At 50.8% G+C, this 12774-nt stretch overlaps 1 protein-coding gene across 3 annotated transcripts in view; it reads right to left on the reverse strand.

The window, feature by feature from the left end:
• SMG6 (SMG6 nonsense mediated mRNA decay factor) overlaps positions 1 to 12774 on the reverse strand; it is a 199441-nt gene that overhangs the window by 90761 nt on the left and 95906 nt on the right. For all 3 annotated transcript variants that reach the window (XM_052657343.1, XM_052657344.1, XM_052657345.1), the window contains exon 13: positions 2130 to 2331. In XM_052657343.1, coding sequence (XP_052513303.1) covers positions 2130 to 2331 — 202 coding nt within the window. The remainder of the gene's footprint in view (positions 1 to 2129; positions 2332 to 12774) is intronic.

Below are 12774 nucleotides of genomic sequence, written 5' to 3' on the forward strand. Positions count from 1 at the left end.
ACGTGTATTATGTGCTCACACTAAAGCTGGGAGAGGGATCTCCCTGGCAGTCCAGGGGTCAGGACTCTGCACTTCCGCTGCAGGAGGCACGGGTTCAGCTACTGGTGGGGGGAAGAGATTCCACATGACACACAGCGAAGGCTTAGCAAGTCTAAAGCTGGTTAGGACTCCTTCTGCGTTCTTTACTGAAAGATAGTTAACCCAAGAGCCAGTTTCCAAAATTACCCTCCAGAGTCAAGACCACCCGATGATCACAGAAGAACAGGACGTACTAGGATTCCCCTGGCCCAAGTCGTGGCTGCCCAGTTTCTCTTCCAACTCTTCCAACTGAACATCTTCCATAAAGTTTGCACTGTGTTAGCTGTCCTCAGCCTCACGCAACACAACTGCCCGTTAGTATTCCCTCTGGAGACTAGAACAGCAGGACTTTATTCCAACTTTTTGCTGGAAAAATAGAAAATGAGTATTTCTCTAGAGAGAAAGGTTCTCACATTCCCAATATTAGTCATTAACTGCATTTAAACTCCATTGATATGTCAATGTCAAGACCTTTATCTGCTTATAGAAATTTAACCAATGGGAATATATGAAATAAATTCTACTATAAGTAATCACTTCACTGATTATAGTAGTTCAAAAATTCAGGACAGTCCCTTGGTTCAAAAAAGCAAACACTGGTTAAAGAAATCTTTGCATAGAAATGAATACTAAGTGATCCTCAAACATGATTCCATTTAATAATACATTAAAAGATACAAATGAAAAAAGCAGATCACAGGGACCTCCCTGGTGGTCCAGTGGCTATGACTCTGCGCTTGCAATGCAGGGGGCCGGAGTTTGATCCCTGGTCAGGGAACTAGATCCCACATGCCCCAACTTAAGTTTCCTTATGCCACAACTAAGACCCAGCGCAGCCAAATAAATTTTTAAAAGCAGAGCACAAGTAACATGTATAATATGACCCCTGGTTGTGTTTAAAAAAAGTGTGTGTATATACTGGAAGTTAAATATGACTGTATATAATCAGCAAAAACAACAGTTGTATTACCACTGGGTAAAGGAGTTGTGGATACATTTTTTTCCTTTTTACTTGTCTACAAGGAACATAGATCCTTTTTTCATAAAGATGAATTAAAAAAATTTACATTTAAAATAAAATCTCTCATATTTGTAGTTTACGTTTGGATTTTAACTTTTACTATCTGACATTAAAACGACGACAAAAAAATCTACCTGCCTTTCTATACATACTTCATCTAGCTCAAAAGCCTTCCTTCTGAGAAGCCACGTGTGGGACTGTCCCCAAAAGGCTCTCCCCTAAGGGATGTGACGCCAACAACTCAGCACAGGGGTCAGTCACAGGGATCCCCTGCTTGGCATAGGAGACCCTACTCCAGGGGTCTGTGGGCGCGACTTCCCCAGCCCAGCAACTGCTGCATGGGAATGGGAAGCAGAAAGGACGGCTCTACTCTCCACACCTGGCCGCAGCCCCAACTGTTAAGCAGAGACTAAGAGCTCCACAGTCCCCACCAGGGCAACAGGCAATGGGCTTTGTTTTCTATAAACAGACAGACAAGGAAAAAGTTCAGGTTAAAACGTGGTCCTCAGAGGAAGAAAAATAGAAACCAGGCAGCGGGGAATGCTTCATATTCCTAAAAGCTTTTTTGTAAGTTAACACATGGTGTCTGCTTCTCTCTAGTCACCTATTTATCACTCTCCTCCTTAGAGAAGGGAAAAAGCCCTGGCTGTTTTCCTAGTGCAGAGTTTTGTGGCTGGGGGGAAGGATGAAAGGGGGGAGGAAGGAGGGTGCCTTAAGCATGATGCAAACCATTTGGAGCTGAGTGAGAGCACTGCCAACACAAGCTGCACTATTTAAACAAGTGAGGAAATGATCGTATATACAACATGCCAGCGAGCGCACACACACACCAAAGGAAGTCGAGAGGGCTTTTTTTTTTTTCAGGACATGGAGCTGGATGTCAGCGGCTAAAAGGTCGATATTTTCCCTTAACACCCTCCTCAATGACTTAATCATGTTCCGTTTGCACAGAAAACTTCCCAAGAATAAAAAAGTCTGGAGAATTGAGAGGAGGGGTGAATGGGGGAGGGATGTTTGGCCTGGGGCTGACCTTATCCGAGGTTTTCTCCACGTAGCAGGGGTCCTGAGGGGCAGCCAGCAAGGGGACAAAGCCCGAGAGAAGCCGATCCTCTTCCAAGATGAGGAGGGTGAGGTCATCGTCCGGGTCCTTGTACAGTGGCACCTCAGACTGATTCACCGCAGTCAGTATGTTACAGAAGTCAGCCAGCGTCGACCACACATCCACAGCAACCCTGCGAGAAAAGAGGGAAGACGAGAAGAGCAGCTCTAGAGAGGGACCAGTTCAAGCCGTCTAAGCACTTGTGGGCAGGGACGTGCTGTGGCAAATGCCGTCTACGACTGGCATCTGCCAGGAAATCTAACCAAAAGGGCTCGGAGACAAAACTGTGCCCGTGGCAGTAATCTGGTGGGTGTGTGTGTATCCATCTCGGCAAAGTTGAAATTGATTAGGGGGACGCTTTTAATCCTAACCAGAAAGGAAAAAGAATTTAGAGAATCAGTTGCCTAATGCAGGTCCTGTCACCTTTCCAGACAGTGTGCCTGAGACACTTACTCAAACATTCAAGACAACCAGTGCCTGAGGCGGCTCCCAGAATTCCCCTGCTCCTGTCCCGCCAAGTATATGCCACACTGACAGCAACACCATGCCAATCTCTCCTCCTCCTACACGGCCAGAGGGACCAGACACACCAGGCAACGAGTCACATGGTTGTTGCCTCCCACCCCAGTCCCGTACAATGGTTTAGAGATCTCTTCCTATAGGTAAAGAGGAAAACAATTAAACACACCCAACAAAAACCTCATTCCTGGCCTGCCAAGATCCTCCTGGGAAGGAAAAGCCACCCATGCATGTCAGCAGGTGAACGACATCAGTACTGTCTCGGCCACCACTCTCCCCCTCCTCTCCCACACAAGCGGAAGGTAACATACAGGGTGACCAACTCTTCTGGTTTGCCTGGGACTGTCCCAGTTTTAGCACTGAAAGTCCCAGGTCGCCAGAAACCCCTCAGTCTTGGGCAAACTGGATTGGCTGCTCACCCTAATTGTGTATCACCAGGTCCTGGTCGAACATGCTAAGAACTCCTGAAAAGGCAAAGTCCGGCTCACCCCAGTTTGAACTTCAGAGCCAAATTAGAAAAAGCAGGTTCACTTCTCTGTCACTGTCATTTGTCAAACTCTCCAGTGGCTCACATCCCTGCTTTGGTGGGTGCTAAGGATCCTTAAGAGCTTTCTTTTTTCATCTGTATGGGACACAGCTCTAACAGTCAAACTGTGGTCAGATCCGGGACCCGCCAAGTTTTATAGGCCCTGGGCTGTACGGGACTTGGCTTTCTTTTCCAGAAGACTACCTTAACCAGGGCGTCTGGAACAGGCAAGTGTCCTATGGATGCTAAGCTGTACTGTGAAAGGAGTTGCACAGAATAACAAAGAAAAGCTTTACAATGAGGCTCAAGAGATGGGGTGGCGAGAGGCGAGAAGCAGAAGAGAGCTGTAAGAGTGAGCTACATCCTGGAATCTTCCCAGAGGAGTCACTGCGCATGAGCCGATCTGCCAGGGAGGGGCCTCAGATCCCAGGAACGTGTTTCGCCCGGAGATGGGGAGCTTTTGGGAGATGGCAGAAGAGAGGGCATTCAAGGGCCATGGCACTGAAGGTGATGCTGGGGGAGAGAGTGGAGTGGAGGTGTGAGGACTCCTTGCCTGGATCCAGGTGGAAGGAGCCTGCACTGGTTTATTTACTGAAATCGCTGCACAAGGAAAAGGCCATGAAATGAAACATCTTGTTTTCAAGAGTGTCCTGGGAACCAGGCGGAACACAGCTCCATTAATCACACAACGGCACATAATCAACACACGTGTATCACACAATGACTCGCCTCCCAGGCTTTGCCCAGGAACAAGAACGTGTTTAGGAAGAATCACTGGAGGGGCGAGAGCTTTCTAAAGCCTCTCTCTCTGCACAGACACCGACGACCGGACTCATTCACAAAGCTCCATCTTTTGGCTCGGCTGAGTCTGGCTGTCAGAAATGTTTAAATATGGAAAAAAATAAACAGTTGCAACACGTTTCTGTGCGGAGATCTGCCTGAGCCCCTTTGTGATGTAATGGGAAACGCGGCATTCAGGCTACCAGCTGTAGAATAAACAGAACTTGGAGGGTTAAAAGGAACTGAACTTTCCACGACCCCATCTGCAGAGAAGAAAATAATAAGAGGAATGATGCACTGCCCCACAGCTCTGATAGTTTATCCTCCGGTCCGGCTGCAGAGACAAGCACCGGATGTGATAGGGCCGCTCAGGGCCGCCTCCGAGGTTAGCGCTGCCCATGGGAGACGCACAGGGAGGCTCTTCCAGCTCCCCGCTTCCTCCCCCTGTGCCCTGCTGGCCACTTGAGCCCACTGCCTGAGTCTGATCCCACAGCAGTGGTGAGCTCTGGCCAACAGGCACTGCTCGGCTGCAGAGCAGCAATTTGGAAAATAAACAGGAAAGACGACAGCGAGAAGGAAGAAGGTGAAAAGTCTCCCAGCTGAATTCTTGGCTTGGGGGCCTTGGTTGGTGCTGTGCAGGTCAAGGCTGCTTCAGGACGTACTTGGGGGCAGGGGGAGGTGGTGATGGTGAGCAGCATCTAAAGCCAGGGAGAGGTGGCAGAAAATTACCCATGGCTGCCACAATGGGAGGCCCCACATCCCTCTCTCGTCCTCCCACCCCTACCATCTTGGATCCAAGACGAAGAAATATGTGGTACCATGTGGTTCTCATTACCATGCTCCCTGTCCCTAAGGCTCAGATAAACCAAAACGGACTCCTCCCAGAGGCTGCTGGCCACCATGAGGGACCCCTGCCCACATCTGCCTTTCGCCCATTACCACCCACCTTGTGCCCAAACCTGGAGACTCACTGCACAAATGCAGTGGATGGGAGGTCCTACCCTAGTATTGATTTGTAAACAGCAGCTGATGCCAAAAGACATAGGAAGTGTCCTGAGTTCCCAACTCAGAAATGTCAAGGGGCCCAAGGGGCCAAGCTAGACTGAACCAAGCAGAACCAAGGGAATAAATACACAAAATGCTCCAAGGAAAGGCCATTTCTGTCTGGATCCCTCCAAATGGGTGTGCAGGTCTAGTGGCTTCTTTCTTCCGGTGCCGCAGTGGGGCTGCCCCAGACCACTGCATAGCTCATCGATAGTCCTCTCCCTCCTTGCTAAGCCCCACAAACACAACAACTGACCAGGCGCCCACGGACCATACGGTGACTCCCCACAGAGGGTGGGGGAGAGGGGAGTGTCAGGAAACTAATACTAAAGGAAGAAGTACTTCGAAAAACTAGGTGAGATGTCTGAACTCAAAGTTAAGATGTCTGCAATGGGATGAGGTAATTCCTGGAACCTGGGCAACGTCACCTCAGCTTACCCTGATCGGGCCTCTGGGCTGAGAGGTCAGTTCCGTGGGTGAACACAGGGCTTCCTGTCTGAGTAGAAGGGGAAAAGTTAGCCTTTTCCTGCTCTAGTCTTTATCCCAGCTGGGAGTGCCTTCCAACCTTCACCCTACTTCAGCCCTTGAATGCTAAGGATTCAAGGTTGGCCCGGGCCAAGGGGCCCGATGTCCAATTCTGGTGGCTGTGAGGAACTTTACAGCGCTCCCATTCTTCTAGTAACGCTTAGGAAATGACTCCCCAGGAGAGTTTCCAGACATGCTCAAGCCACCAGTGGTTCTAAATGGACCCTCTAGAGTGCTATCCGCTTGGGCAAATCCCTCTGGTTTGTTCTGGTCCCAGCTCATATTTGGAGAAAGCTCCCAGAGTCCAAAAAAATCTTCCCCCCAAACAGACGCAAGGCAGCCAGAGAACATGAAACTGCATGCGGGTCTGTTTATGGGCTTCAGAATGGCGGCAAGGGAGCCTCTCAGGCAGCTGTGATGTGACTGGTGAGCAGGGATCGGCGGCTGCAGGGTGACCCAGTGGTCCAACCCCACAGAACACGCCACACACCAGGAAAGTAGACCTCTGGCTGGAGTCTGAACACCAGATCCTAGCTTGGGACCGACCAGCAGTGGCTAGTTAGAGGTATGCACTCAGGACCACGGCTTGCTCACTTCCCTACAGACAGGCATTCACTTACTCCACCAGGAAAGGAAAAAAATAAGAGTTAATTTACTTTTTATTGCCTCAGAATTCCAAGGTTTAATGTAGCTGTCAGTTTGAGTGCGGTGCAGCTGCCGGCCGATACAATGCAGCCCAGGCCAGCCCAGGTGACTAGGGAAACACATTTCACAGAAATGAACCAACGCACACTCTTGGCCGGTTGTTTGGGGGGATACTGACTCGAGGAATCAGATTAACCCTTTGGGTTGGGGTTAGTTCTGCAAACAGCGTTTGAAAAGCAGCTTTGGTACAAGGATCTGAGAATCCTTGATCTCAGGTGGACCAGTGGGTTTCTGGTTTCTTCAATTTTGGCATTTCCTCATAAGACATGCCACTCAACTACAACGTGCTTGGAAAGATTCAGGTGTGAGGCAAGTTATACCACAGAGCTCTATCAAGCTCCTTCCTAAACTTCAGAAAGGAAGGCAGATCTGCTGGTTTTATAGGGAGCAGGTCAGGTATGAACTTTTCTGCTAACTCCACCCGAGGCCGGGACGACAGTTCAGAGAATGAGGACGAGGGCCCCACTGGGGCTCAGGCCATCCTTCTGGCAGGTCTGAGGAGGACAGAGGCCTCACACACCCCTTCATATTTTTACTGGGGGAACAGGCTGACTGGTGATTAATATCAAGTACAATGACCCCATGTTACAAGCCTGCAGGGGCCTGTGGAGGTGGCCATTTCCTGTGTAATACCAGCTTGTTTAAACACTAACATTCAAACGCCACAGCTGCAGAACAAACCCGGAAAGAGTTGAGTGAGAAGAAGCCCTGCATTGTGTTTTGGAGCTATGGAAGATCAGAGAAGCGGTACAGATGGGAAACGAGTTGGGTCTTTGGTTCCTGGAGTGAGGAGCTCTGGAAACACAGCTAAGATGGCACAGAAGCCAGGCACAAGAAAACTGAAAAAGAGATGGCCTGTGGACTACAGCCACAAAGGGGAAAGGCTAAAGGCCACAGCAAGAGAAATGCTCTTAAGATATGTTATATCCTCTTTTTCAAACTTGTTTGCTGACAGACCATCGTATTCTAGCCCACTACCCTCCACACAGGGTTCCAAGCCCCACGGGAGCCCTGCAGGACCCCCCCACCCAACTGGAGGAAACTGGAGGAAATGAGCAGGTAACAGCAGAAACGGACCTGAATGCAACAAGTCTGGTAGAGTCAAAAGAATAGTACCTGGGCTTGAATAGCTCGGTAAGCCCCTTGGAAAGCCAACTCTGTTCTCAGTGGGCTGAGGCTCCAGCTCTGGTCTCAGGCTAGGCAGCGCGGCAGGATGGGGCAGAGCCTGGGTGGGGGTGGGGGAGATCTACACAGCTCTCTCTGAGACTCGGGAACCACAGTGTATTTTCCAGATGCCACCGTGATATAAACAGGAGACGACGTTATCAGGGCTCTCGCTGCTCTAGGAGTTAAGACATGGGCGGCCAGATACCATCCTCTGAGAACATCACTGTTTATTAGGTGACCATTGAGAACTACGAGACTCAGTTAAAGAAGATCCTTTCTGCCTTTCTAAGTCACACAAACAAGTCAACCTGGGCCCTTGGAAGAGTGCCCGCTGAAATTAATTCTGCCCGATAGGGCAAGATCAATCTGCAGTCCAGTCGCCCTGCACTTCTCTGAGAACATAAACTTCATGTTCTCAGCAGTGCAGCTGGAGCCCTATGGCCAACAGCAGGTCACGGTAACCTCATTCCAGGATTTCTCAAGCACCTCTCCTGTACCTCCCTCAACCTCTCTAGGTCAATGCCTTATTTGACTTCAGTTCTCCTAAGCTACGTTCAGACGTATGGCCTCGGTCGCATGACGATGGTGTGTTAAACCCATCAGCACTGTGTGTTTGGGAAAGAGCGGTCCCCAGGGGACCTCAACATCTCCATGGCCTGAGTGGAGTCCTCGGTGGCCTCCCTGGTGCGGATTCTCACGGTTCTGGCCTCTCTGAATTCTGAGCTGTAACCACTCCAACACGTCTTCTCAGTTTAGCACACACTGGACCCAAATAACCTCAGCCTGGAGCTGGAAAGTACTCTCCCGGGGTCAGCGGCTGTACCCTGCTGGGGTCAGACTGGAGCCTTGGGCCAACACCCCTTCCTCTCACAAGAAGTCCTCAATGGGGGGGAGGGGGGAGGCGGAGGACGGCGGCTCCTGCCGTGGGAGAGATCACGTGTGCCCCACACTCAGCACTTGGAGGAAGAGGAACCCCCTGGTGCCAGGCTAGAGTGCTGACGCCCCAACCCGGAGCCAGGGAGACTGGGTGGGGAGCCAGGGTAGCAAAGGGGCTTCCCACAGTCACCACCACTTCCTTCAGGGAAGTGCTGATGGACTAGTACTTAGTGACCTCCTAAAATGCCCTTCTGGGAAGACGTATTAAGCGTCCTTGAAGGGGTGCCGACTAGGCTTGGGATTAGTTCTTATTTCAGAGCTGCCCTAGGAGGGTGAGCGAACGAGCTTCTTTTTAACTCAGGAATGTCTATCTCGTCTACAGGGTCAGCACAGGCAGGCTCCCTGCGGAAATGAGCTTACTGCACGCTCCCTCCATGTCCCCACGTCTCCTGAGGTGGCGGCACCTCAGGGGGCTCCCTCCAGGTCATTTCCAGCATGCACAAGGCAAGCCATGGAAAAGCAGCAAGTCCAGGAATTTCTGGAGGTTTTTTTTTTAACAGTACTCCAATCCAACAGTGTGATAAATGCATCCGAGCTACAATTAGGAAGATATATAGCATCAGAATGTGAAGGTCTGGGCAGCCTGGTGAAGCGCGGGCTCTCCAGAGCCCCGGCTATGTTTCCCATTATGTAACCCTGGTCATGGGCAGACAGCCAGACTCCAAATGAAAAAGAGACTCTGGCTTGGCACCGGTTCTATTTTCCTATCCTCATTCGGGGTCAGCGCAGTGTCATACAGCTGCAGAGAAAGCTCCGGGGATTAAACCTGGGAAAGCCTCCAAGACCAGGACCTGGGTTCAAGTACCAGCTGAAAGCAATAAACCAACTGCCACAGCTGGGCTAGGTTTGGATGTTCTCAAAGTCCCCTGACTCTTTCACTTACTGAGAACTAGAGATCAAGATGAGGGAAGATTTGGCTTTGGCGGAGCCTCTGAAATGAGGTAGGTTGTCCCACTGCCCTCGCCTTGCCAAAGGTCCTGGGATGCAAGGGGGCTACGCGTGGGCTCGCGGAAGCCCGTTGCTGTGCTCTTCTCCACCACCTGATGTTCACAATGCCTCATGCTCCCTGGGCAGAGTCAGGAATGGCTGGCCCTCCCCTCTCACGAAAGCTCTGGCACAGAATCTGTGCTCCCCACTCCTCCTCCAACCCCCAACATGTGAATGGCCCCTCCAAAGACTGTGATCTGTTCTAAACAGACCAAAGCACTCTACACTGCCTTTTATAGTGGCTCAAGGCAACTTTCCATACCCTGCTACAATCCTCCATACCCAAATCTCGGATACAAAGCCATCCCATTACAACTCCTAACAGACACGAATGGGAAGTCAACGTGCCCACGTGCCAACGCCAGCCTACTAAGTGCCACTGTGTGCAGAGGCACAAATGGCTCTGAAGCCCTGCCCCTGTCACTCTGCAGTGTCGGGGAAGTCCTGTCACCATCAGAACAAGTGCTCCATATGTGCCTAAGTGGCTCCTGCGAGAAACAGTCAATGTGACCAGAAAGAAGAGGAATATGGGCCAAGAGGAGAGAACCAGGGAGATCTCATGATGTGGTTTACAATTCCCCTGAGAAGGTGGAGGATGCTTCAAAGTGACTGACTGCGAGGAAAGATGGTAACACAATGAAAGGCAGACGGGGAATGAAAGAACAAGATTAAACAAGGGCCCAAATGTGTCAAGGAGACAACGTGGGAGTAGGCATTTCTGGAGGAGAAGAAAACTGAAGCGCAGGCTTTCTGGCCACCTTAGTTTAGGATCAATGAGGAATCTGACTTTGCAGAAAACAAATGCGGGCATAGACTAATGAAAACGCGTGAAGGAGAGGTGTTAGGTGGAAGTGATTTCCTTCCTACTCTCTTGAGAACATTCCCAGACCTTCCAAAGTGAAGAGCAGCATAGGGACCTAGCGTGTCAGAGGGATTTCTGTTCTGACACCTACAGAACTATCTGGAGTATGTTATTCCTCACAGCCTTAAAAGAAAAAGGCTCCACAGTATGGAAGATCAGTGAATGGGAGATGTCATTTTGTAACCTAGAAAAGAACCACCAGACCCTGCCAATCCCTCAACTATAGCATCCATTCAGTGAATGTTAGGAGGTTATATGAGAAACCAGAAAGAAGGGAGGTAAATTCTTCCTCCACTTTTCCACAGCTTAGATCTGAAGGCTATGAGGTGGGGTGATGGTCAGACCAGGTCTGCTTTGTCCAGTGGCACCAGCCCTCAAACCACCGTACCTTGTGGTCAGGCCCTGGGATGGCGGGGCCCCTCCTGTATGCTTAAACTTGCATTCCAGAGACAACCAGCCACTGATTCTGACTGCAAAGGCAGACAGTGCAGGAAGGAATCTATTCTCTACCACACTGACTTCTCCAGCCTAGTCTGGACTCATCAAAGAGTAAGTTAACAGCTACAGGAACTTGTTTACTAAGCAATGAGATTCACATTATTTGGTCAGATTTGCTATCCCTGTGAAGGAAAGTCTGAAAAGACTGAGCAAATCTGCTTCACACATCCCAGCCCTGTCTGCCTCTCTGTGGCCTTGGAGGTGAAGGCCAGTTGGGGGTGGATGCAGCCTGGACCACGTGCCCAGCTGCAGTCTGAGCCCTTGCCCAAAGATGGGCAGCAGCTCGCATGAGCCGGCAACGGTCCATTTGCTCCAGCATCCACAGAGAAAACAGACTCAGCACCTCGAGCAGATGAGGCCCAGCACTTCCTGTGTGAGCTTTCCATTTCCTCAGCCAAACAAAAGCCAAGGCGGTGGGAGAGGGAGGAGGGGTGAAGGGAGATGGGTCGCAGCAGAGAGGTTAGCCAGCCTGATGGCCAGGATATGGGGAAACGACCTGGGTTGACCATACCTAAGGCTGTGAGGTGGAGTGACCCAGGGAAGGCCCAAACTCCAGGAGCAGATGGTCTGCCTCCCCCCAGGCCAAGGGAAAGGGAGGAAGACACTGTGACCCTGCACATGCTCAGAAGCAGTGGCTTGAGATACTCGATGAGCAAGAGTCCTTCCTTGTCAGTTTCCTTCCAGAACTACAAACTGCCTAGTCGGCATTGCAGATTAATGGCCTGAAAAGTCAGAGGCTGACATGTTAACTCTTCAGGGAATGCTGCTGAGAACCGGCTGCCCCAAGCCAGATCAGCCTGCTCCTTTGTGTGTCTGCAGCTGCCCAGCTCAGGGTTCAACTCTGGCTCATGGGGCCTCAGCCTGGAGTGCGTCCTGGAAACTTAAGAGGGTTCACAGCAAAGATGCAGAGATTTGTTTGGTGCTCTGAGCATCACCCACAGGGTTACAGAGCCAGAGTTGGGGGTCCTAGGAAGGGCAGGCTGAATGGTCCAGGGGTGGCTTCCTGGGGTGAGGAGCAAGGGAGAAATATGAGGAAGGAAAGGCAAAAAAGAATCAGACTCTCCAGTCCACACGGAAAGGTTGGTAACTGCTAACCTCTGCGTGTCGCCTAGGATCCTGGAGACCCCCACGGCATGGCTGGCCCAGCCCAGAGAAGCACCCTCCCCACTCCCTAGAAACGGGCCATCCCAGCCACCCATCGTCGTCCTTCCAGTACTCTCCTCCTCCCAGGGAAGAGCACTAGACAAGAACGAGAAGACGCTAGGCATGCATGCTTGCTCCCAAACACACGCATATGCCCAACACAGAGCCTGAAGGAACCGTGCGTGTACCACACCTGCCAGAGACCCCAATACAACTGCTGGCAGAGGGAGGGATGGCGGAGGGAGAAAGGGAGACAGAAAGGTTGGACAGAGAAATGCCGAGGGAGAGACCGAAACAGGGAAAGAGAAAGAATGAGGGAGAGAAATGGACAGTCAACAGAGCTGACCAGAAATAGGTGCCTGGATGCACACACATTAGGACACTCTCAGGCAAACACAAACACACACACGGTGACCTGAACACACAGAAGAACAAGATGCACAGGAACATGGATATGGAACAGGAGCGGCAAACCTTTTCTATAATGGGACAGACGGTGAGTGCTTTTGGCTCTGCGGCCCGTATGGTCTATCACAACTGCTCAGCCCTATTACTGCAGTGCGAGAGCAGCCGTGGACAGAGGGTAAACAAACAAGCACGGCTGTGTTCCAATACAGCTTTATGGGCCCTTTTCAGGGTCCCTTTTCATATATTTTCTGCAAGTCATGAAGTCTTATACTTTTGATCTTTCTCTCAACCATTTAAAAATGTAAACCATTCTTAGCTCATGGGCCACAGCTTGCTGACCCCTGATACAGACACACACAAACAGCAGGGAGGGAGGCAGAAGAAGAGGCAGGTGGGAAGAAGCTGAGACAGGCAGGAGGAACAGACAGAGGCAGGTAGATGGACACAGGAAGGCCCACATATAGAGCAAACCTCCC

The sequence above is a fragment of the Budorcas taxicolor genome, chromosome 19 (genome assembly GCF_023091745.1).
Source record: "Budorcas taxicolor isolate Tak-1 chromosome 19, Takin1.1, whole genome shotgun sequence".
Taxonomy (NCBI): Eukaryota; Metazoa; Chordata; class Mammalia; order Artiodactyla; family Bovidae; genus Budorcas; species Budorcas taxicolor.